The sequence below is a fragment of the Sylvia atricapilla genome, chromosome 3 (assembly GCF_009819655.1).
Source record: "Sylvia atricapilla isolate bSylAtr1 chromosome 3, bSylAtr1.pri, whole genome shotgun sequence".
NCBI lineage: Eukaryota > Metazoa > Chordata > Aves > Passeriformes > Sylviidae > Sylvia > Sylvia atricapilla.
The window spans coordinates 20,770,839-20,797,130 of NC_089142.1; the positions used below are offsets into that span (position 1 = coordinate 20,770,839).

At 35.6% G+C, this 26,292-nt stretch overlaps 1 protein-coding gene across 1 annotated transcript in view; it reads left to right on the forward strand.

Moving 5' to 3' along the window:
* The window catches only part of MYOM2 (myomesin 2), a 78,621-nt gene extending 53,540 nt beyond the window's left edge, over positions 1-25,081 (forward strand). Inside the window, exons 25-38 of the mRNA XM_066314904.1 lie at positions 347-391; positions 876-1,012; positions 5,829-5,973; positions 6,088-6,147; positions 7,537-7,604; positions 11,420-11,533; positions 12,882-12,969; positions 16,071-16,109; positions 16,850-16,955; positions 20,955-21,118; positions 21,437-21,473; positions 21,596-21,618; positions 22,424-22,479; positions 24,387-25,081. Of these exons, the coding sequence (XP_066171001.1) occupies positions 347-391; positions 876-1,012; positions 5,829-5,973; positions 6,088-6,147; positions 7,537-7,604; positions 11,420-11,533; positions 12,882-12,969; positions 16,071-16,109; positions 16,850-16,955; positions 20,955-21,118; positions 21,437-21,473; positions 21,596-21,618; positions 22,424-22,479; positions 24,387-24,713 (1,409 nt within the window). The 3' untranslated portion in view covers positions 24,714-25,081. The remainder of the gene's footprint in view (positions 1-346; positions 392-875; positions 1,013-5,828; positions 5,974-6,087; positions 6,148-7,536; positions 7,605-11,419; positions 11,534-12,881; positions 12,970-16,070; positions 16,110-16,849; positions 16,956-20,954; positions 21,119-21,436; positions 21,474-21,595; positions 21,619-22,423; positions 22,480-24,386) is intronic.
* The last annotated feature ends 1,211 nt before the right edge of the window (positions 25,082-26,292 follow it).

Consider the following 26,292-nt stretch of genomic DNA (forward strand, 5'->3'; position numbering starts at 1 on the left):
GAGATAAAGTAACCATAATTATACATTGCTTAGAAGCTATTGTTTCCCGTCTTTTTTAATATTGCTTTTTTTAAAGTTTAAAACAGTTTTTGGCCTTGGTTTAGATTCCCTTGCATGACAGAGTGTCCGCTAAAATGCATGGAAATAGGAATATTTGGTAAATCCATGTATCAGATTTTAAATTTCCTAAATCTTATTTTTCAGTCATTTTCTGAAGAGCTGCGTATTCATATACAAGTTTTAAAGAGATAACTTTGCTGATGCTGATATTTATTTTCATTGGCACTCATTTGCTGTCTGTATTTTTCAGAATAAATTAAAACATCAACACTTTTCTTATTTTCAGAGTTTGAACGTTTGATGGCATTAAGCTACGAAATAAAGAATCCAAGTAAGTTGAAGATCTGAATCTATTAGATGCTTCTAGAAGGAATATAATGACATGCCAGTGCCTGGAGTTCCAAAACGACTTTTCCTGAGACAGTGGCAACTTCATTTTGTATGGCAGCTTCATTTACCATGGAACACCTAGTTTCATTGTCTTTTAGGTTGTTTAGAGGAATATTAGTTGACATTGTATAAACTTGTCATTCCTAAGTGTCTCTGAAGTATAACTTTAACAATATATTATAGATTGTTACTAGCCAAATGCTTACTCAATATACAAACAATAAGCTGCAAATTCTCTTCTCCCTTTGAGAAATTAATTTAAAAATCAGCCAAAGGTTGCATTAGAGGACTTTTCCCTGTGTAAAATTATTTGATATCCAGAAATAAAAAAAAAAAAAAAAGAGAATTGCTAGTATTTATAATTATATTTCTATTTCTCACAAGGTTTCATGAACTATTGATTTTTAATTATTTTCTTTTTGTAGCAATACCACTGAAATCAGAATTAGCTTATGAGGTTCTTGATAAAGGAGAAGTTCGTTTCTGGATTCAGGCTGAAAGCTTATCTCCAGATTCTACTTTCAGATTTGTTATTAATGATAAAGAAGTTGAAAACAGTGACGTAAGTACATAAAGAGTACTACACATAAGTGATTTTGTATAAGAAATCTGCAGGTTTTTATTGTTATCATAGAATCATAGAGTCATTTAAGTTGGAAAATATCTTTAAGATCATGGATTCCAAAAAGATACTGTTGTGTTGGAACACACCAAATCCACCACTGAACCATGTCCCTAAGTGCCACCTCTACTTATCTTTTAAATACCTCCAGTGATGGTGACTCAAGAACTTCCCTGAGCAGCCTGGTCTAATGCTTGACAGCCCTTTCAGTGAAGATTTTTCCCCTAATATCCAATCTAAACTGCATTGGTGCTGCTTGAGGCCAATTTCTTCTCGTCCTGTGGCTTGTTAATTGGGAGAAGAGTCAGACCCCCACCTGGCTACAGCCTCCTTCAAGCAGTTGTAGGGAGTACTGCGGTCTCCCCTGAGCCTCTGTTTCCCCAGGCTAAACAACCCCACTTCCCTCAGCTGCTTCTTATCAGACTTGTGCTCCATGCCCTTCACCGGCTCTGTTGCCCTTCTCTGGACACACTCCAGTGCCTCAATCTCTGTCTTGCAGTGATGACACCAGAACTGAACATAGGATTTGGGATGTGGCCTCACCAGTGCTGAGTACAATCACTGCTCTGGTCCTGCTGGCCACAGTGTTGCTGATACGTGCCATGATGCCATTTGACTTGAACTCCTGGGCACATGCTTATGGCTCATGCTCAATCAAATGTTGACCAGCACCCCCAGATGCTTTCCCACTGGATCACTTCCCACTTTCCTCCCCAAGCCTTGTTGTGACCCAAGGGAAGGACCCAGAATTGGCCTTGTTCAACTTCATGCAATTGGTCTCAAGCCACCTATTCAACTTGTTGAGGTATCTCTGCAGTCTTCCTACCCTCCAGCAGATCAACATTCCCACCCAACTTGATCCTTTCTTCTAGATCATTGATAAATGTATTAAACGGGACTGGCCCCACTGCTGAGCCCTGAAAAACATCATTTGTGATATCCACCTACTAGATTTAACTCCATTCACCACCAGTTTTCCCCTGGCCATCCAGCCAGGAGCTAGTGCATGCATCCAAGCTATGAACAGCCAGTTTCTCCAGGAGAATGCTGTGGGAAACAGTGTCAAAGGTTTTGCGTAATTCCAAGAAGACAACATCCACAACCCTTCCTTCATCCACTAAGTGGGTCACTTTGTCACTGGCAGTTATCAGGTCATTAAAGCAGGACTTGTCTTTCACAGGCCCGTGCTGGGCTGGGCCTGATCCCCTGGTTGTTCTGTGCATGTTGCTTAGTGTCTCCCAAGAAGTATCTGCTTCTTAATTCCCTGGCACTGAGGTCAGGCTGACAGGCCTATAGTTCCCTGGATCCTATAGTTGCTTAATATCATGTTATTAAAGGGTGATAATACCTGAAAAGAAGACCAATCTATAACTTGAGTATTTTTTCCAGTATAGAATTCCTGTCGCAGAGTGAGCTTATTCATACTGGAAAAAGAGCTGGACTCTATTAATTTTCGGTATATAGATGATCAAGAGCCAAGCAGAAGGAGAATTTATGCACAAACCAGTGTTAAGCACAACTAATTTAGAAAAGTAGCTCAAGAAAATGGCTGCTTCAAGTACAGTTTTGGATTCCAAACCAAGACACGTTGCTCCCAAAGATTCTCTGAGGTTGATATTACTAGTTTTATATATAATGTAGGAGACACTTTATAATGAAATAGTGTTCACAGACTTAAAATTTTTATATAGTATCACTTTCTATTTTTTTTTTTTTAAATTTTGGATTAGAAACTAGGCATTGAATAACTACTTAGAGATGAAAAGACAGGCCACCAGCTTCCTGCATTTTTATACCTCTAGGAAGACCTTTCATATAAGGGGGCATAAAAAATCTCTCAGATTGGCCTGAGAAGAAAACAAGTTCATGCCTTTGCAGGCAAGAGTATGGTTCACCTACAGGCCATAAGCACAGCACTGGAAATATATTCCTGTGAAGAATTCATCTCCAGTGCAGCTTTTTGAGAGATTAATCTTATTCCTGAGAATGCAAATCCTGCTTTGGGTCAGAGAAGCTCTATCAGCATTTTTATGTCATTGGAAGGCAAAGAACATTTACTTTAATTACATATTGACAAGTGGAAGAAGAAGTATTTGAGAGTAAAATAATTCTGTTTTTCTTACTTTAAGAAGTAATAAACCATAGCACTGAAAACCTGAATATTCATGCCTGGGATGTATTGAAATGACAATAATCTCTTTTGGCAATTTTCATGGAACAGAACAAGCTATTTTTAGTTCGCATATGTTTTGGAAGTGTTGACATCAGAAAGAGTCTTGAAATGAAGCTGCATTATTTCACCTCTTTAATTAGTAACCCACAGGTGACATTTATGTTGGGAGACAGATGATATTTTTGTGGAAAGTCACATAAAAGCCTAATATTTATGATACCCATAAAATCATTGAACTTCATCTTGCTGCATAATGGCAATAGTTAGAAGGCTAATTGCACTCTAAAACCTGTCTGGAGACTGGGCTACAGTCACTGAACATGTTCAATAGACCATTATGCTGCTGAATTGTTGCCTGATTCTTGACATTGGCTGAAGTGATAAATTTTTCCTGCTAAGTCCTAACAGGGAGTATTTTTGGTAAGATTTCAAAATAAGCTTAAAATGGAATGAACTGAGCCTCATTTACTCAGCTTCAAATTTAATATTTTAATATTTTGTTGAGTAAAAATAGAAAAAAGTGTCATAAAGAATCAGATTAAAACATGTATCTTGCTTTTTTTATTTTTTTTTTTTAAACTTTTTTGCTTCTGGCAAAATTTAATTTAATAGTCTTCCTGGGAACTCATTTAATAAATGCCAGTGTAGTCTTTGACCTTTGAGGGGAAGAGGCTGTAAGCAAGAATTTGATTTTTGTGCGCTGAAATTTGCAATGATGATTTGAATATTTTTATAGTTTAGGTAAGTTTATTACTGCTCTTTTTAACCTTTCTCACCTATCACCTTACAGATGAATACTTGCACAAGTAGATTTTTTTGTGTAGGAATTAGTTTCCCAATTAATTTAATCTTGTCTTATTCTTTGATATTGTATCTTTCTTTGCACTATGTATAGGAAATCATGTATCCAAATTAAAATGCATATCCCTTAAAAATTATTATCCTGATCAATCTGTTAGCTGACTGCTTTAATAAATCCACATATTTTCTTTTTCTTCATTCTTCCAACACCCCATTATGATTTAAAATATTTATGTATTTGAAAATGCCAGTACTTTACTGTTTTGCACTGTTCTTCTAGACTTGTTATCCATATAGGAGTGAGTCTGGTTTTGAGGCTGGCCAAGACGTATCCCTTAAAGCTAAAGTAGATATATCTGTGCGGTCATTCCTACTACTTTTGCATCTTAGGGGACTAAGAGGTTCTTCCATTTCAATAAGATTCTAGAGAGATTAATAAGTGACATTTTTACTAGCTTTTTTTAATGTTTCTTCTTTCTTCTCCTTAAACTTTGTCCATCCGTTACTTTAATACCATTTTGTACTTTTGGATACCAATAACAGTTTATCAAAACATTTTATTTATAAGACAACATGTCTCCTTTTAACAGTATTAATAATAAATTTAAAAGTAACAGGTCTATAGTAATTCACTTCATGCAACTCCTAGATGGTGACATTTATTGTTCTGTGCAACTGCGACTGGAAGTTAGTGCATAATATCCTTGGCCACATTGTTTACTTAAAAGTATTCACCAAGAAACTTCTATGGGTTATTTTTACTTAGTTTTAGGAATTTGTTAGTTGAGAGTGAAAAAAATCACTGCTAGTGGGGGAATTGTCTTCACAGTTGTAACTCACTGGATAATAAAAGAGGCTATTAGTTAAACTAATTGTTTTGTATCTAAAACAGTACCTGAAAATTCAACACACATATTTTGCAAAGATCGTCCAGTATTAGCTTGTAATTTTCTGTTTCCATGATAATGCTTGCCTATAAAATACTTTTCTAGAACATTTAATAAAAAGCAAACACATAAAGGACACAAACAGTGAAAAGCATATTTAACTTTGAATTCAAGTCAATATTTGGTGGTTTGTGTATTCTGTAAACACTTAAGTGGGTAACTATATGTCCTGACAGAATTATACCTCTCTTTTCCTGGACTTGGTCCATCCTTTTTGGTTCCCAGGAACTTTGTGGGGTTTACACAAGTTACTTTTCTCATGGTTGTTTGCTTTAAGTGTTCTTAAAAAACTACACCTAACATTAAGTAAGAAAATCATTGTACTCTTTCTAGATAGATTTTCAATGAGAAAATAAGATCCAGTATTGGCTACTATATATGTCTCAGATATTAAGTAGGAGTTACTTTTTTGATTTGGTGTGATGGGTTTATTTGAAGATCCACATTTGTGCCTAGAAACATAATATTTCCAGTTGTTTCTGGACTCTGCTAGGAATAGTGCTTCTGCCTAGCAAACCCCCTTGCTGAGCTGGAAGCTGTAATGCAGCTAAAGGCTAGCTGTTAGCTCTTCAAATATGTACAGTGCCATGAACATTTGTTTTCAAATACAAACCAGCTATATTATGATGACTTGAGAATTCCAAATGCAGCTGCACACAGAGGTTTCTATCATCACTGGGATCTTATTGTACAACAGTAAAGAAAAGTTCTCTTTTTTTACAATTAAAAGGACATGAAAAGATTGACTGTGGGGGAAGGAATATAAATCATAATTTATTCAATAGGAATAATGAGTACTTTACACTATACTAAAGTACTTATTTCTTTATTTCAGAGGCATAAAATAAATTGTGACCGTTCAAATGGCATTATAGAAATGGTGATGGAAAAATTTACAATTGACAATGAAGGTACCTACACCGTACAGATTCAGGATGGAAAAGCCAAAAACCAGTCCTCATTAGTTCTCATTGGAGATGGTATGTTCACTGAAATGCTGAAACATTGAAACTTTGATGAAAAAGTGAACTCCAATTATTCTTTGAGCAGTTTTGTGACTAATTCATTTTTCATTCACCTCTTCTAAAATTTAGCATTCAAGGGAGTATTGGCTGAGTCTGAGCTCCAACGAAAGGAATTTCTCAGAAAACAAGGTAAGATGGAGCAGATTGGTGACTTTAGGCCCAGTTTGCAGTTAATGATTAATCTCTGGTGAATGCTAAATGCTTACAGATTCCATTCTTTATTAGAGGATGAGTGTACTGTTTGGTCTCAGGAGACACTTGAAACCTTGGTGGATTGTATTTTCCAAGATTGACAATTTTGTGACAGAACCCTCACTAAGAAGAGAAAAAGGAGTTCTCACAGAAGGTTATCTTTGCTCAATATTCATGAAGAGTGGGCCTACTGTAGGCTCTGTTCCAACAAAACATTTAATTGCATTAAGTTTTAAGGATACAAATTGTCTGTTCAATATAATTGACAGAAGAGTAGACAGACAAGACAAGTAGTGCCAGATAAGGAAGATTAAAAGCTTAACCCTATGGTTTCTACTGAGGCAAAATTCCAGGAACTACATGTATATTTGTTGCATAATTGCTATACATTGTAGAGTTTGTTATATACTCGTTATCGATATTGCTTGCAGCTGAATGAGAAAACTATTATTGGATACGTAATTCAGAATTTATCCTTGCAAAATCCTTGAAAAATTGAACTCGAGCTCTAGTTTGTAATTTTCACTTGTAAGCATATGGCTTTCAGGATGAAAGTAACAATAATTAAAAAATTTTTCCTAAATAGCTTAGGTAAGATCCTGTACAAGAACAACATAATTTGATTTTTTTTGAAGGCTGTTTAAAATTGATTTAGGAAAGAAATGATACACCTTACAACATAAACTGACAAAATCTTTTAATATTCAAGGATTTAAATTAAAGTCTTGGACTATGCAACTTCCCAGGTTTTGACCCTGATCCTGCCAACACAAAGACATATACATTTTTTGAGATAAGCAAGCACAATAATTTTCTAAAGGTTTTGTATCTCAGCAATTTTTCATCAGCATATATTTCTTTGCAGGCTTGGAACCTTCTGCCTGTAATATTTAAAAAAATTTTAAACTTTACATTATTTGGACAAACAATGTTTGTCATGGGTTTGTTGTTTTTACATTAAATACATTATTTGTATACTTGTTTGTAGCTACTTTGGTTTTTTTTCCTCTGCTTAGTTGGTAATTTGGCACAGAGGTATTCAATGAACTAATTTCTCTCACTCACCATTTTGTATTTTGGAATACTACTCGCTTCCAAGAGATTCAGAGATGAGATTCAGACTTCTAAGCTGTAATGTAACTGAAATTCCTGTAACTTGAATGATAAAAACTTGAAGGATTTTCCTTCTAGTGCATGGCTAGTTCAGGAGTTCCTTCTTATTCTGGTGTAAAGATGTTGTAATTATCATCCTTTTTCTTCCTTCCACTGGATCTTTCTAATGCTCTTCATTCTACAACATTGCTTTAAGATTTTTTTGTTTCTTAGGTCCTCACTTTTCAGAATTTTTGTATTGGAAGGTTACAGAGGAATGTGAAGTTTTACTTTCTTGTAAGGTAAGGAAATATACTTAAAAAATTTTTGAAAAATATGTTGATGATGAATTGAGATAGAAAAACGTGAAAAAGGATTTGGATACCTCTAAAAACGGAAGTTTCATATGAAAACTATTTTTTATTATTTGGAAAATTTTAATATAAAAATTTCTGTCTTACTATTCTTTAACAGTAGTGTTAATGACAACAAAACCAAATATAGAACATTTCTAAATGTATTATTAGGTGGTCAAATTCTTTATAAAAATTGTGAGCCATAAGATTAATTTCCACAAAATATACATCCCTTTTCTTCTTCCTCAAAAATAGCTAAAAAAGCAGAGTTCAAAATCTTTCTTTACCATTTTCTGATTTCTCTAACAAAGTGTCTATTATTTAATCAACTGTAATCAAATGTGCTACAAAGACGTCTAGAATTAAGGGTATAAAACATGATTTTTAAATTTTTTTTGGCTAATGACTTTTGAATCTTAAGTAATGATAATGTGTATTGATTTCTGTGTAACTTCTGCTATTAACATCTCTAAATGCCTTTCTGAACAGATAAATTTTCATTTGTTTTGCTCATCTAGAGTGACTAATTAGAAGTCTGAATAACTAAGTAAAATGAATTCAGGCATCAAACTCTTCTTCATTCTCTTTTCCTCTAATATGGACTCTTTTGTATTAATTTTCTCTTCTTCTTTTGAATAACTTTTGGCTTATAATTAGACTAACTTGAATCATTCATTATGAGCAATTTACATGCACATTTGTGGGATTTTTTTTTCCCTCTTTATTTTTTTTTTCTTTCCCCTGCTCATTAACTAGAAGACCCTTAACCTCAAGTTATTCCCAGCAGAACTGACCTGGTGCTGGAGCTGCCATTCCATGTGCTCCCATTTTAGGGCTCAACACTCATTAGTTAACACCATACCTGTGCTGGAGTACTTTATAATCTCTACATGCGTGTGCCTCAGGCATGAACCCTGCTTATCCTTTCACTCACATGGGGAATTAAATGTTGCTGAACCAGTTATGCTAGTGTTAATTCTCTACAAATTAATCTGAAATTATCCTTCTTTCATTGACTGTCAAGCCTGTTTATAGCACTGAAGCTGTGAAAGGCTGAGCATCTGATTATTTGCTTTTCATCAGTGTGCTTTTTGTTCTCAAGGTCAGAACATTTTATGTAAATGAAATCTAGGATGTGGACTGCTTGTACACTCATCATTTTAACTATGCTTTTGACCTTATAATGTTTGTTACTGTTAGTATGTGACTGGCTGTTAGGTTCACATGGTACTGTTGTTTATGGCTGTTTAACTTATATTTGTGCATAGGAAGAGTTTGAAAAATAAAGCCTAGGTTTGTCCTTCAAACTCCACATATCTGACAAACAAGTTAGAAGTGTGGCCACTCCATGCTGTTTCTGTGGTAACAAAAACAATCAAGGAATTATCTCTGCCATCTCAGGCCGTATTGTAACACTTGAACCAGGTCTCTTTCAGGCTCTGTTTAGTGCTCCTCTGCAAAAAAACATTGTCAAGGGAGTTTTTCCCTCTTCTAAGAGCCTTGGATAATGTGAAGGAAGTATCCATAAGGGAGGGCATCCTTGACTTTTTTAAAGGTCATAGCATGGTATAGGGAAACTAGGAAACCACTTCAACTAGAAGCTTGTGTAGGGCAAAGGACTGACTGCATGATCCAGGCCCATTACAGAAATGATGGGAAAATATGGATAATAAAACAGTATATCAAATATTACCTCACACATCCCTTATTTTCTGTACGATTAGAATTGATTGAGTTTTGATTGACTTAGTATTTAATTCTGAATTCTGAATTGATGACCATGTTCTTGATATCGTAGCCCCTCAATGTCAGTGGAGCATGGTTGTCCATTTGAAAGATAATTTGATGATTGCTTTTTGCTTTTTGTTTTATGCTTATTTTTCTTCATATACCAGCAACTACTGTTGTTCTGCTTCTAGTAACTCTAAATTTCAGAACTTTCAGAAGCTACTTGCTCTTCCACAACTTTGGCCCTTATTTGTACTGTGTCTGTTAAAAGCAAGATTTTTGGTGTGTGGCTAAACAGTGAAAAATGTAACATTTCATAGTAAATGCCAACATGAAATAACTTCAGCACTGCAAATTGCATGTGTCTGAAACTCAGTCTATTTATTGTTCAGATTGAGTGCTAACAGTCTTTGATGAAAAATTGTCAAAAAGCATTAAACGCTTGTTCCTTCAGGCTTTGTTCAAATCAAATTGCCAGTCATGTCATAGGACTACAGGAACAGCCACTTTGTAGTTACTGGTAAATGTAGAATGCTGCTCACTTTTCTCCCGCAAGTCATTGCTTTGGGCCCAGGTGGTGATCTCAAATACTGTCAGGAATCCATAGCAACCATGCTGGTTATTAAGTAAGAATAGATGTGATTAATTTGAACATGTTTGATAGAGATGTCTAGGAATCAGTATAGAAGACCCACCTATTTGTCACCTCTACAGAGAGCTTTCATAGAGCTGTTTGTCTATGGAATGATTTTTCTAATCTAAAAGAGTTAGAAATTGGTGCATGTTTTTTTCTCCAAGAAAGCCACTTGGAAACTGTTGCAGATCTGTATAAAGTTCCTGGCTGCCCTCTAGCCATTTGTTCTGTTTTTTGCTTTTTCTTTACCGAGATTTTTAAAGCAGCTACCTGGGGACTGAGAAATATCTTGCCAGCTCTGTCCTTCTACCAAAGCCACAATGACTGGGAATTCAGGCTACACATGAAATTTCTTTTGCATTTTCTTGCAGTTTTTTGCATTTCTTTGACTTTTAGAAGGGTATGGGGATAGGGATGTCAAATAAACTGCAGTGTTTTTGAAAGTGAGGGTTAAAAAAAAAAAAAAAATATATATATATATATATATATATATATATATATATATATATATATATATATATATACATATATTGCCAGGGTGTCTAAAAAAAGCTACACTTTTAGTTTTTTTGAATTCATGGTTTGACGCAATTTATCCAGTAATATTTCAAGTGTATCTAATATACAGTTTTATATCAAAATTAGAGCAGTACTGCAGGTACAGCTGTAGCCTATTTAAGCATTATTTCAATGAATTGCTGCTACTGCAGCAAAATTCTTGCTTTCAAACAACTGCTCCGCATATACACTACGTTGTTAAGCCCCTTTTTATTGGGAGAGACTGCAATTTGTAGGATTCCTTAGGTCATTGTATGCCCTAGAGGGCTCAATGGAGAAGGTAAAATAAAAAAGGATTTTTGGTGCAGCTCACAATTTTGAAGTCTTGGATGCTTTCAGGATAGTGATTTCAGTTGCTTTCTGCAGCTTATCCATGAGAGACATGGCTTAGGTAGCTGGGATAAATCTCCGAATTGGCCAAAGACTAAGATAAGGCCTGAGTTTTGTGTTACAACTCTCTGGAGTCACAGGGCAAACACAAAAAGATAAAGGAGAGTTCAGAAGCTCTAATTTGAAACATGTTTCTCCCGCAGCTATCTCTAGACAAACTACAAACACAGAGCAAGGGTGCAAAACCGTTTAAGGGAAGAGATTGCCAGGATTTTCTTTAAGGATTTTACAGGGCTGTGAAGTTGTACCCTGTAAACTGCGCTGCAAAGAAACACTGTAGGACTACAATTTGCTTAGGAAGACTTGGTTGAAATTGGTTTTTTACTTAGCTTTATTTCACATGTGCTGTAAAAAAATGGTTTCATTTGTTGAAAGTACCTGTGTGACTTCCCACAGTGCAATACCTTTCCTGAGGACATGGCTGGGCTTATGCGCCTTTTCTGTTGTGCAGGTTGCAAACATAAAGAAGGAGACTGATTTTAAATGGTATAAGGATGGTTCTGGGGTTGATGTTGAGGAGCTGCCTGATCTGCAGAAGGGAGAATGTCACCTCAGTATTCCCAAGGTACTGTATCTCCTGCTGATTGCAAATGACAGTTTCTGCTTGACACTCTATGGATTTGCCAGCCAAAGAAGTAAGCCAGCTATCATGATTTTTTTTGAGCAGTTGAAAGAAAAAACATATTTCATACTTTTCCATTAGCTGGTGAATAACTATTGCTAGCAAAAAGTATCTGTTTCTTTTTATCAGCTCAGTTCATGGTTAAGTTGCTTCAGAGTCCTTTGGTGTCATGTGTCTCATTCTTTATTATTACTCTTTAATTTTTCAACTTATCCAAGTACCTAATTTTGACAGTGTTTCAGTTTTATTGCCTAAAATGAGTAAGTTTGAAGTTTATGGCTTCTTAAAATTTATCTTTAAGCAAACAGGATAACCTAAGTTCTATCTGAAACCTTTACTTGCATAGTTGCTGCCTTTGTGAAGTGAAAAAACCTCTCAGAATGAGATTTTGTGCTTTCAGTAATGTGCATTCCATCTAAATTGTTTATTTATTGGCTTCATATTCTTCTAATATCCTTCTTTCATTTCCCTTGAAAGAGGATATTGGCTTACCAGCTCCATTTTTCTTGAGTGGATCTCTTTTGGTAGAGTGATTTCTGCTTGTCCTGGATAGCTCTTGCTACTTGTCATTCAGTTTTATGATATTAGTGCTATGTGTTATGTGCTTGTGGATTTGTATAACTCTAAGCATTAAGTCATCTCCAATCCATGTGTAACTGTTTGTATATTTTTCTTCAGGTTTTAAAATAAATTTAAATAAACCCACAAAACCCAAAAATCCCTACTGCCTTTAATGTAATATCAGTGTGATAGATTTCAGAATGTAAACCCTCCAAGGGTAATGAATTAATTATTTACTTAGCATAGATATAATTTAACTACAGTTGCTGCTTGAATGCAAGCAGTATGAGGGAGCTGATATTACAGGATATAGATTTGCTGTTATCATTTACATAATTAAAAAATAATAGTTTTTGTTGAAGAAAAATTACATTTCTAAAGTTTGTGTAGGTTGCAGTTATGCCTTGTTACATCTTACTACAGTGCTTTTAACTTCTACTAACCAAGATCAATTCTGTCTTTTTGGAACAAGAGTAAAAAACTTCATGGTTTCTAGAGGAAGTTGAATTGAAACCAGAATAGGTTTTAGGCGTAAGAACTAAATGCATCTCCATAAAAAAAGCATGAGCAAGCTGTTCATAGTTTCTATCTCCTCTCTGGTAAGATTATTTATCTGGAAGAGCACACAATGTAAGTTGTTTTGTTTAGAAAATTATGCAGAGGTTGAGCAAATCTAATACTGTCTAGTAATATCAAGTTTGTCGTTAAACATCTTGTATTTTCCCTGCAGCTGTCTCGCAAAGATGAAGGAGTTTATAAGGCAACATTATCAGATGATAGAGGTCATGATGTATCGTCTCTTGAATTATCAGGAAAAGGTAACATTCAATCTGCTGTAAGGGAATAATGATCTCCACGTGTTGTCCTGAGGTGTCAAAGATCTATCCTTGCAAATGGCAAATTAGCATAATTTTTGGCATTCTTTAGGTTTCATTTCTCTTATGTTATAGAGACCTGAACTGCAGATCAGCGCTTTAGAAGGGGTGACACTGGGCACTGTTGTGATTAATCTTTAGCATTTTGACAGGCAGGAGATGATGTTTTTGCACAGACAGACACTCCATTTTATTGGAGCTCACTCTCTCTCAGGTTTGTTAAGCTTCAATATCTATAAAAACCCTAAAGCAACAAAGTACTATATTCATGTGGGACTATCAGTGGGGACCAAGAGTGCTTTTGATTCTAAATCAAAAAACCATTTTGTGGGTTAGCATCAGCTGGCATCTCAGCCTCACACAGCCACTTGCTCACTCTCTTTTGGTGAGATGAGGAAGAGAATTGGAAGGGGGAAAGTGAAAAAATCCTGGGTTGAGCTAAAGATGGTTTAATAGCTATAGCAAAAGCTGTATTTACAAGCAAAGCAAAACAAAGAATCCCTTCACTGTTTCCCAGAGGCAGGTAGGTGTTCAGCCATCTCTAGTAAAGCTGGGCTCCATCACATGTAACAGTGACTTGGGAAAACACACATCATCACTTCAAATGTTCCTCATTTCCTCCTTCTTCCCTGAGCATTATATACTGTGTATGATATCATATGGTATTAGATGTCCTTTGGGTCAATTGGGGTCAACTGTATTGACTGTATCACCTCGCGACTTCTTGTGCACCTCCAGCTTCCTCTTGGTGAGGCAGTCAGAGGAGAAGAAATAGAAGACTTCCACATTTCACAGCACTGCTCTGGAATAGCTAAAAGCATCCCTGTGTTACCAACATTGTTTTGGTCACAAATCCAAAACACAGCACCATAAAGTTGCTGTGAAGAAAATTAACTCTATTCCAGACGAAACCAGTGCAATTTCTGTCCCTTATTCCATCCCATTTATGTCATGCTCAGGTCTCACAGTAAGTAACATATTCTTATTAATCACGTCCTCCCTTCCTGTCCTTTGATACATACACACAGATATCATTCCCTTAGTCTGTGGATTTGTGTATATGTATCCTGGCCACTGGAGTAAGCAAAAAGTACAGTAGATCTCCATCATATGCTCAGGGATGCAGTTTCCAGTGATTGTACTTCAGGTATGGCAAACTGTGTTGTGCTTGAAATGTACAGTGAAATGCCTATTTAGAGAATTCACAGTATCTAATTTGCAATATCTAATTCACAGTATCTAATTCACAGTATCTAATGTGGGTCCAGAAAGCTTTGAAAATGCCAGCCAGCAAACCCATGAAAACTGTACTATTAAGCCAAACAACAGGTCTCCTAAATGGTGGAGTTAGCCTTGAAACATAAAGGATATAAAGAGAAGTCTAGCAGAAGCAGGGAAGACTGCATATTCTATGGGGCAGATTATTCAAGCTCAGTATCCACTGACATTCAAATGAAGTTAAAAGAAAATAAGACAATGTAATCTTAAATAGATGCATGATAGACATTTAGAAAAGGTTTCATATGATAGACATCACAGTGAGATACAGCAATTCTATTTACCTTTAATTTTCTTAATGTAAAAAATGTCAGTTTACTTTGACCCTGTTGAGTTCAGTTGGTTAAAACATAGTGCCAGAGTGGTGAGTTTGATGCCAAAAATGATGCCAAGCTGGTAGGTTTGATCCCTGTATGGACCATTTACTTAAGACTTGGACTTGATGGTTCTTGTAGGTCCCTTCCAACTCAGAATATTCTGTGATTCTGAGTCCATAACAAGCACTGATCTGTTGACAGCATGACTGAATTTTACTTAATTTTTGTGAAGAGAGCTTCCCTGGATATATTTGCTTAGGTGCCACCAAATAGGACAAAGTGAATCTAGATTAATCCCAAATGCATGTCGACACTTGTCCCAAATAATGGGTATTTTTTGGCAGACTCCTAATAGAAGGAGAAAGACATTTAAAAAAATTAACTCAGTTTACCAAAAACCTTAACATTCCTTTTCTGCTTATGGAGGAGGTATCTGTAACAAGAGGAAAAGATAAGTATCAGGCTGATAAGTATCTTATGATGTGGTTTACTGCAGAAGGCTGTATTATCAGTTTTTCTTTTGCATAAATTATGCCCATTATTCTCTCAGAAAAAAGCCCTACCCTCATTTAGACTGTATGGTTAACATAACCCTACCTTCTCAGACATCTGTAATGTAAGAGATATATAATGTGCAATTCATGTCCTTATGTCAAGGTGTCAGTAGAACCATACTGGAGATTATGGAACTGTATCATGATTTATTTTAGCTGAGACAAAAATGTGCCTATGCAGATCAATACAGAACAAATATATAAGTAGTATTTTCTGAACTTCCTGCATTTCTCTGTCTTCCATTTTTGTAAAAATTCACCAGTATTGAATAAGCATCCTTCAGACTTGACTATGCATTCTTTAGACTATGTTGGTTCCTTCTCTTCCTTTTTTATCTTGCATGGAGTCACTGAATATGATTCTTCTATGAAATTGTTCCCCACTCTTGTGCCCTTGTCTCCAGGGTTCTCTCCTGCTACAAACCCATCAGCTCTGTGATATTTCAAAAGCTTGATATGATACCTGCTTTATTTCACTTGCTGCTAAAGGACTTCACTTCTGTCAAATGCCACCCTACAGGGAGAAGGTGAAACTATTTTCATCAAGAATGAGATAATTTCTTTTTCATCTGCACTCTCCTTTGAATGTGAACTATTCAGTTTTTAATGACCTTTTTTCTTTTTGCTGGCCTAAGGGAGAGAGACAAAGATTTGTCTGCAGACAGCTGACTCCACAAAAGGCTGAGATGCTGAGTGACACGGCACAGAATTCATATGCTGCACACACAGACAGTTTCCAATTTGTCCTGTACACCTGTTGCAATTTTAATGGTTTTCGTTGCTTAAGGATAGAAGATTTCCCATATTGCTTTAATTAAACTGAACATAAAAAAGCTATATTCTGATTGAATTTTGATGGCACATTTTCTTCCTTTTTTTTTCTTTCTCTCTGCAGTTTATGATGATATAATTCTGGCATTGAGTGGAATGAGTGGTAAGTAAACACTGTCTTCAATTTTCATGTAGTTTTTTTATTCTGAACTCACATGAGGCTGAGACAGAAAACTTACTTTAATTGGGAAATCTCTCAGAGTCTTGATGCTTATATTATTATGGATGTTATTAAGTTTCTGAACAGGCAGTTGGCCTTGCTAATTGTCACTATTAAAAGGGAAAAAAATATTATTCCACCTGGCTTGTTTGGTTTAGATACTGTGAAAATGTTGCAGCAATAATTTTCTTTCTACTTTGCATTAGTAAGTGAACCTTGATATAGAAAGAATGAGGTTCTGAATCTGTCCCCAGTAAGACGCTGTTCTTTCCACTTAATGAATAATTAAAGAATAATTTTAAAAATAGGATTTTTAGAGAATAGAGTTTGCAAATAAATTTTTAAATAATAGGGTTTGCAAATAAAGAATAAATTTTTATGCAAATAGAATCCTTACACCACTCTTTCATGGCAATTATATGACTAGATTATTATTTCACAATGGATCTCTCCAGTCATGATACTTATATATGGCAATAAAGTCATAAACTTATACTGAACTTTTGCCTGATATAAATCAGCAGATGTTCCCTGAGAGATATTGCAACTGTCTCTGTGATACTTGAGAATCATGACCCAGGTCTTGAATTTTCTTTTGTCCAGACAGTACAAATAATTCACTCTATTTCCTGTTCATTCCACTCTCTCTCCCATTTTATCCATATATACTCTATTTAATCTAGGTAAGTCAGCCTCTCCACTAAAGATTCTTTGCACTGAGGAAGGAATAAGGCTCCAGTGTTTCTTGAAGTACTACAATGAAGAAATGAAAGTCAGCTGGTGCCACAGGTAGATGATAATATTTTTAATTTTTCTTGAGAAAAAAAGTCATCTTTGCAATTTAATATTTAATATTCTGTGACATTAATTTATAAATTGGACGACATTAATGAATTTCTCTTTCCTGAACAATATATTCTTTTTTAACATAGAGAGTACATAAGGTAAAAAAAATACTAAAAGCCTGGTTCAACACCCATCACGAGGGCTGTAAACAGACAGAAAAAAAGGAACCAAATGTATTCTGTTCTCTAATTCAACACAAGACTTTTTGTCTTCTATTGTATTATCTGACTGGTTAAATGATAGCAAAATATTTGGGCAAAGTTTCCAATTCAGGGTTGCCTTTTTTCTAAAGTTCTCCAGTTCGAGGTGAATACCAAGGATCTGCTCTCACAGTTTAATAAAAGCCTGTATTAAGAACAGAATTATTTTTTCCTAAACTGATATAGTCTTAATGTGCTGGTTTTGCACTGATTGAAGAAAGCTGTAGGAAAAAAACCAATTAGTGACTAGCTTTGAGTATTGACAACCTGTAGAACCAATTAGAGAGCTGGAAACGCTGCTAGACTACACAGGTTATAAATCAGAGAACTTCAGGAAAGGCTCTTTCCCTTCTGGCTGTGTGGGCAGGTAACAACCAGTGTGGCTGGCTCCGTGCAGCGGCATGGAGCTCCACGGCGCTGGTCTGGCCCCGGCCGAGCAGCTGCTAGTGGGTACAGGAAAGGCCATGGCCACTAACATCCAGCCCACCCAAAGCCTGCCCGCTGCTGCCCTGGGCCAGAGGAGGTGTTGGGCCCACCCTGACACTATCATCATATATCACATGATATATCACATATAATTTTTAATAATATATCACATATCATATATCCTATATCATGATGGTGTCCATCAGCTGCCGAGCTGCCGAGGTCCTGGAGCAGCCTGATTTTACCACCTTCGGCCTCTGCCTGGAGAAAATGTTAACTCTTTCCTTGCACAGATAAAACTTGCAAAACACTAACTTTTCTCTGAGTCTGAAGAAAGCCAGAGGAAAGATATGGAAAGAGACAATATGAAGGTATCAAAGTCAGTTAAGGAAGAGTGGATTGAAGAGATGAGATAATGCCTTGGTTTTAGGCTAAAAGTTTTTTATGAGCTATGGTAATAGATTGTAATATGTTAGAACATCCCTTTAAATCATGGAAAAATGCATTGGGGAGATGATGAGAGTATTCAAATTGTAGATATAAACAAAGGCATTTGTGATGGACTAAGTAAATATTGAAGTAGCTGTGATGTTATGAGAAGCTTGAACACAGAGAGATGATACGAAGATGAGGATCTGCCCCTATAAAGAGAAAAGATCTCTGTTCCTAGAGATGAAGAAAAAACCTTTGCTTTTAGAACTGTTCATCTTTAAAATGATACCCCATGAGCCATGACCCATATGGCAGCAGTGGGAGGCTTTGTAATATGGGAGGGACTTCACAACTGCAGATTTCCCAGGCAGCTGCTTTTGTGAGAGTTAAAAGCCACAAGCAGACTGTCCTTTCTTGTGGAAAGTTCCATAGTAGACTAAGAGAGACTCCTCTCTCTAAATGAACTGATGAAAGGCTATTTTATAAGCCGTAAACTGACCTAGAGTTTCAAGGTTTGTCTTTATATGTTGTCTGTGAGAAAGAAAAGAACTGTTGGGGGAGAGGAGAAGTGTTTTGAAGGTTTTATTCTGATTCCTATTAATTTTTTTCTCTCTGATAATTTTGTTAATAAACCTATCTTTATACTTTTTAAGTTTTGAGCCTGCTTTGCTTCTCTCCTAATCCTTTGTCACAGCAGGAAAAGAATAAATAATTCTAGTAGACACTCAAACCCCTACACTAATTTTAAGAAACAAAAATTGGTGAACGTGAAACCACTACACTTAAATAACCCAAGATATTTTAATTTTGATACTTCTCTTCTAAAAGATATTCAATGGGGCACAGAATACCTTGATAATAACTCTCAGAGCTGAGAATGTGGCTGAAAATTAGCTTTGAAGTTACTAATAGTTTTCCACACTCATGTTGCTTTGATCTTTGACTTTGGAGAGAGTCACATCATCTGTGTATTTACAGTTAAATATGTGTTCAAATGTTTTGTTATGTCAAGCCTTTGCTTGTTTGAAACTGCAGGTAATATTTGAAAGGATTCAAAAACTCTTCAAGAGGTTTCAGCTTTCACATCTCTTGATGGTCTGCAAAGGTGACACACATTGACTGGTCTGACTTAGACAGGAATGGTCTGTTTTAGGAAAATGTTGTCCCAGATGTGCAATGCTTTCTATGAAGACAGGAACACAAACAGAGCATCAATTATGACATTCAGGGAGCTCAAGACCGCTTCTGCAAGGCCATACAACTGTATTTATATTTCAGGCTTTGTATTTATAAAGTTCTTCTTCTTGCATAATAGCGATACTTGTATGATGGCAAGGAAGAGAAAAAAAAAATTACCTCTCTATTTGAGTTTTAAAAGTGACAATCTATTCTACCATCCATTTCATAGAAGTATAAAAGTAAAGAATACTAAATGGCTAATATGAAAATACCAGTGTGCATATTTCTATTTCTATTATTTCTATTTTTATTTGTGTAGAGAACTCCCCAAATATTTTAGATTTTATAATGTGTTACACTTTGTTTGTCTTGAAGATCATTGAACAGAGATTCTGAATTAATAAAATTTCAAGTCTTATATGAGTACAATGACTATAATCGGAGCTGTTAAAGCTAAAAGACTTAAACCAACCAACCAACTGACCAACCTCTCCCAAACTTCCCATTTCCTTTGGGGTTATAGCATTTTTTTTTTCCTGGAAAAATTGAAGCACTACACAACCCATGATTTTTTTTTTTTTTTTTTTTTTTTTAGTAAGTAAATTTCTAGCTAGCATTTAATTATCCAGTGTTGTGCATTGCATGAAATACAAGTCCTAGACCTTTATTCATCATCCACTCACGGCACAGTAGGAAACATTATATGTAATATTTTCTAATATATAGCAGTTTCTATCCAGAAATCTAGTTTGGTAGGCTGAAATCAATAAAGTTGTCTTAAAGAAAGGAAAATGGTAAAAACGCTTTTTCACCATCAAAATTATTCTAGCTGTGTAGCCTAATTAGCTCTGTCTAGGCAAATAAATTTAGTGATCAAGGCAAAGCTAAAACTGACTTCATTTATTAAAAATTCCAGCTAAAGATACTTGGGGAGGAAGAATGAAAAGAAGTATTTCTTTAGTTAATGAGTGAAAGAAGGAAGTTCTCTTTGAGCCATTGAAAGTGGTCTGGTTTATACTCTCTCATTAAATAGCTTCTTCTATTTCCTCTCTTCGTGACAGACTGTGGACCAGAAGACCACCTGATCTGAAACTGCAGAGCATTTCTTTTGTTCTTAACTAGGAAATGATGAAAAGTCAAGCTAATGCCATTGTTTTTTAAAGAGTTTTTATTAATTATCTGCAGTTAAGAAGTTTTCTTTTCTTGTTTTCTTAAAAAACAAAAATGAATTTTAACTTGATACAAGAATAATTTTACACAAATCTTTTGTTAATTGGTTTTTGAAATTAATGAAAGACAATAGATATCTTTCCTTCAACAAAAAAGGTGATTTGCCTATAATTTACAACCCTTATGTATTATATTTTACTATGTATGAAGTGTACAGAACCATAAGCACTTTCACAGAGTGCATGCATATGCATAAAGAGGTAAGCATAGCTCCATGTGAGGAGAGAAGAATGAGAACAGGGTGAACTAATGAATCTTAGAAATGGAAACACTAGCTAATATTTTTGAAGTGTTTCATACTCTCACCCAGGAAGCAAAGAGTATTCTGGAAAAATGAGCCCATTAGTTGCAATCTAGCTGTAGCTTCCGAATAATATGTTACATTTGTGACTTTTTATAGATGATATCCTATGGATGGCATACAGGAAAAGAATGTTCAAACTCACTTCTATTAATATACTTTTTTTTTTCCCAGGGAATCTAAGATTTCTTCTGGTGAAAAGATGAAGATTGGAGGTGGGGAGGATGTTGCCTGGTTGCAGATAAGTGAACCCACTGAGAAGGATAAGGGGAACTACACCTTTGAAATCTTTGGTGGCAAGGATTCCTACAAACGCACAATTGATCTGTCTGGGCAAGGTATATTTATGAGATCAGATTGGTATTGTGCCTGTTCATAGATTATGCAGATTTTACTGGAAATAGAGGAATTACAGTAAAAATAGATAGTTTTTGACCAGAGCCAGTCATCGTTAAGTTTTATAACTGTTATTATCTTTTTAGTCTTGTATCTGTTTTCAGCACCAGCTGCATTAGTTTTCAGGGCACTGGTTTCTTATTGTTTTACTGTGTGACCCTGTATGGCTTTTAAAAGACCTGTAACATGGGTAAGTGTTGAAATGTTTATTGTACAAGCTATGTTCATGGAAAATAACCCTCTCAATTGTTTTGTTACAGCTTTTGATGATGCATATGCAGAGTTCCAGCGACTCAAGTAAGTGCTGCATCTTTTGTATTTTAATGCCATAACAACAGTGCCTTTGCATACAAGAAATATTTTATTATTAATTTCATCAATAACATTATATGTTCCTCTTTTTTTCTCAACAACTTTAGGGCAGCTGCCTTTGCTGAGAAAAGTAAGTTTATTTTCCATTTTTTCATAGGTGTTTTACAATGTGATCTAATGTTCTTTTTAAAGCATCCATCATGACATTCTTCCATAACTTACTGAATTCATGGCTACAGAAATCCTCTGTTAGTGCAAAAGATTGCAATAACAATAGTAATTTGTGGGTTTAGTTGCCTTTAATTGCAATGGAAACCCAATAAACACTTTACATATTTTGCAAGCCTCCACTGTATCTTCTTGTGTCTGCAGAGATTGTTGAAGTGTGAATTCTGTCATACAAGGTGGTGTTGATTCTGAAAGCTGCTGAGAATACTGAATATTGAGTTCTATCTATTAAGTAAAGAATTGCCTGCTGCTGCCTGTTCTGTGCTGCTTGTGGAGACCCAGTCTGTAGGGAAGCTCCCTGCAGTTAGGGACTGCAGGAGCATTGGAAATTATATAAATTCCCTGGTCATGACATGATGCTTCTGCCCACAAAAACCTTGGCAGAACAATTTTTTTCTTAAATTTTGGATACCTAAAAGCACCTCCTTACTTTGCCCTGGGCCCAAAACACAAACTGTCAAGCTCAGCAGTACCCTCAAGTTTGTTATGCATGTCAGTTTTGAATGCTGTGGAACAATCTCTGTGAAAAAAATCTAAAGGGACTATACAATACACTAAACCCCTCAAAATATCAGAAAAATTGTATTTTTTAAAAGGATTAAAAACCAAAAAAATGTGCTGTGAGTCATGACACCAAAATCATTAAGAAATGAGTAATTTTGAGGTCTAAACTTTACACACTCACCATATTTTTCTTTAACTCCTAGATCGTGGTAAAGTCATTGGTGGTTTGCCTGATGTTGTTACTATAATGGATGGGAAGGTAAGGACAGCTTTTTTCATGTTGAGCAGTGAGATGTTCAATTTAATGTCAAAAGGAGAGCAAATGCAAATGGTTTCATAGAAATTGAAAGCAGGAGAATAATTTTATTTTTAGTTCAAATCTATAATTTCTTAAGTACAGCAGACACAAGTTATCTAAAATGACTGTGGAATATATCTGGTAAGTTTTAACTATAAATTTATTAAGACAATTAATTATTATGATTTAATTATTAGTTTCCCTTAAATTATGTCACTTTTGAAAACAATAGTAAGTAAATGTTGTACATGTTATAAAAAAGACAGAAAAAATAAAACTCACACTATTAGAAGCAGTTATTTTCCCATAATTTTATTTTTGTGTTTGCAACATCATTCCTTTAAATATTTTATAGTAAGTCTAGTACCTATGTACTCTTAGCTAACTTTGCCTCCTACACAATATCACTTCAAGAATACTCACAGTCTTAGCTTGCCACTAGGTTGTACCCATAGTATGTAAATCTTCCTTCAACATTCTGACTTTGGATGCATGAATTGTGCAAGACCACTTTTATTTGTGAAGAATACGGTGCTTTTGATCACAGAAAATTTCTTCCTGTTTTATTATCACTCTGAGCTTTATCAGAGTTATATCACACCTATTCAGTCATAGCCAATCAAGAAAAACAGTCCTCAAAAACGTGCATGTATGAACACAGATGGATTTTCTCAGCTCCCTCTGGATCAGGATTTGGTGAAACCTGAAAGGGATTGTGGAGAGAATTGAAGAAAGAATTCTAGTAGAAAATGTCCATTTGGAGTTATTAACAGTAGGGTTTTTCTTTATTTTTTTTTTCTGTTTTCTTTTTCCTTCCTTTCCTAACACAATGCTGCATATGTTAAATTCTTGAGGTGACTTCGTTATCTATGGCCAAAGTGAGTTTTCAGCAGAGGTAAACAAAGTACGGAGTAATCAGTGCAATTTCTCAGATGTTTCTTTTATTTTTTATGTGATCACAGTACCTAAATACATGAAATTTGCATAAACACATTTGGACAGTGGTCAAAATGGGGTTCTGGAGTACATCTATAAAAATTTGGAAGAATGCTCATGAAAATTTTATGATTTCCTTAAATCTCAGTTAAGCTATTGAAAAATGCCAAAGGTGCCAGGATGGTCTGTTGCATAATGTCAACTGTTTTCCAAATATGTTTCATATGCATGTAACACATGGCCAGGTTGGACAGGACTGTGAGCAGCCCTGTCTAGTGGAAGGTGTCTCTTCCTGTGGAATATGTCCATCTCCATGGCAGGGGGATGGCAAACAGATAATCTTTAAGGTCCCTTCTAACCCAAACCATTCTATAACTTTAAGAGCACTTTACCAGTATTTATGTATTATTTATTCTTCATAAAATATTTCCACTTTACCAGTCAGCCGCACCTGGAATCAATGTCCAGTGATTCATGCTGTGCATTCTATTTTTAAGTGATTTTTTTTTAATCATCTCAAGCAATAACCTCAGGAGGCCTTGGTCAGAAAAGATTTGCTCAGTTCTCCTCCCTGCTGTCTACAGGGAAGCTTCAAGGATGTTTTTAAAACTATCATTGCCTGAACCCCATGTCAAACTAATGGGTTGTCAGGAGTCTCCTGCAGGCAGGACTGCAATGACAGTCCAACTTACCATCTTCAGACACTGTAACCCTGAGGCTATTACTGTATCACAGTTACTGGTGAGATGGTGGAAAGTCTGAATCAAGGGAAGAGGAAATATTAGGGACTCTATTTTTCAGTCTTCAAGAACAAGATACCATGTCTGTGTTTAATTAGCTAGGAGTAAAAAAAATGCCTAAAACAAATACAGTGAATATTCTGGTTAAAGAATCTTACTTTACTCAAAATTACTTCTGTTTTTGTCCTTTAGACACTGAATCTGACCTGTACTGTGTTTGGAAATCCTGACCCTGAAGTGGTTTGGTTCAAGAATGACAAGGCCTTTGAAATTGATGAGCATTATGCATTTTCACTGGAACAAGGGAAATACGCCAGTTTAACCATCAAGGGGGTGACTTCAGAAGATTCAGGCAAATACAGCATCCATGTCAAGAACAAGTATGGTGGGGAAACAGTGGATGTCACTGTAAGTGTGTACAGACATGGTGAAAAGATGCCTGAAATTAAGCCTGGCCAACTTGCTAAACCCAGGCCAATACCACCATCAGAAGAAGCCCTCAAACCTGAGGACAAGTGAAGATCCTGTAACAACTGAAACTTCACCCGATGTTTGACAAACAGAATAGAATGCATGAGCTATATTTGAGCTATTGCCACACAAAATTCATTGGTAATGTCCAAAGGGAGAGTAAGTTTTTAAATTTGCTTAGGGAGATTTGCTGTGGTGCTGTACACATCTGCAAAAATCTCATTTTGAATGCATATAATAGAGTAGGACTTGCAAATAATGAAAAACTTAATTCTTGCCAGAGGTTCCCATATGCAATTGCAAGTTTCAAAAGCTGACAAACCTACAGTAAACTTTCATTTTCACACTTCTCAATCCTCTGTCAAATAACACAAAGTCCAAGAAATCTAACAAGCCTCTGAGAACAAATGTCCCATCAGTAATGAACTGCAGTCACATAGATATTCAGACATTGTCCTTTTGGCTTTGAAGCCCTTGGTCCTGTAAGTTTAGTGAATGGTCTTGCTTTAGTAATGATACTCTTGTTCCATCAGTACTGTGACTTTAGTAGACTTTTACAAATGTTCACTCTTTATTCACTGAACTATAGGTCACATGGTTGTATTTTGTTTTTCCTGCTTTGTGCTAATAAAACTTTAAAAGTCACCTTTGCTACTCACTGCTGCAAATCATGCCTAACTAGTTCTATTTACTCTTCTTCATTGTTTAATTATTGCTTATTGCACAATTTCACAGCTGGTAGCATGCAGACTATCGACTTTCAATAAAGAATGCAAATTATGGTTAATCACAGTCACTGGGTGGCACTTGCAACATTAATTTTACTTTTTACAATACAGGTCAAGCTTAGACCAGCACCAGAAGATATGTATACAATTCAGTCACTTAAGATAATTATGTCTTTGATTTTCCTCTCAGTGAAAAGAACAAGGGAACTCTTCCAAGGGTGAAGTGATGTTCTTCTAGGCAAAAATGTCAATAAAATAAGTTCTTATTGTGAAGCATTTAAACAGGATGGGCATCAGTCACTCACGTATTTCTCATAAGATACATAATAGTGTGTTTGCAGTGCTGGCTTTTTTGGATCAGGCACTCTGTTCTACAGAAAACCTCCCATATATCAAGAAGAAGCTTTGCTCCTTGCTAACCAGCTTCCAGCAGAGTTCTAATGATAAGCAACACCCGTGATACACATCCTGTCATGTGGCTTTTTCCACTCTCTAGGAGAAATGAGATGAAAAGGGGGCATTGTGGGAGATGGGAGCTTTAATATAGGGTCACATGGAGAAATTGCGCTGCAAAATCTTCGCTGAAGAAACTGGATGAAAGGGTTTAGCACAAGTATACAGACTATAAATTTGTGTTTGGGGTCACTGCTGAAAGCTCATGCTGAGTCTTTCACTCTGTGTTTCAGCTTCTGAGCTTAAGTGTGGGAAATATAGGAACAATTGTTCTGACTTCTCCCCCCTGCAGCAGGCTGAAAAAACTCAGAAAAATTACAGTTTTGGAACAAATTTAATTTCAGGGTTTCTCTCTTTTTCCTTTTATTTTTTCAAATTTTATTTCAGTGACATAAACCTTTCATTGTTTGGTCTGGAACCCAATTCACTTGAACCACAATTTTTTT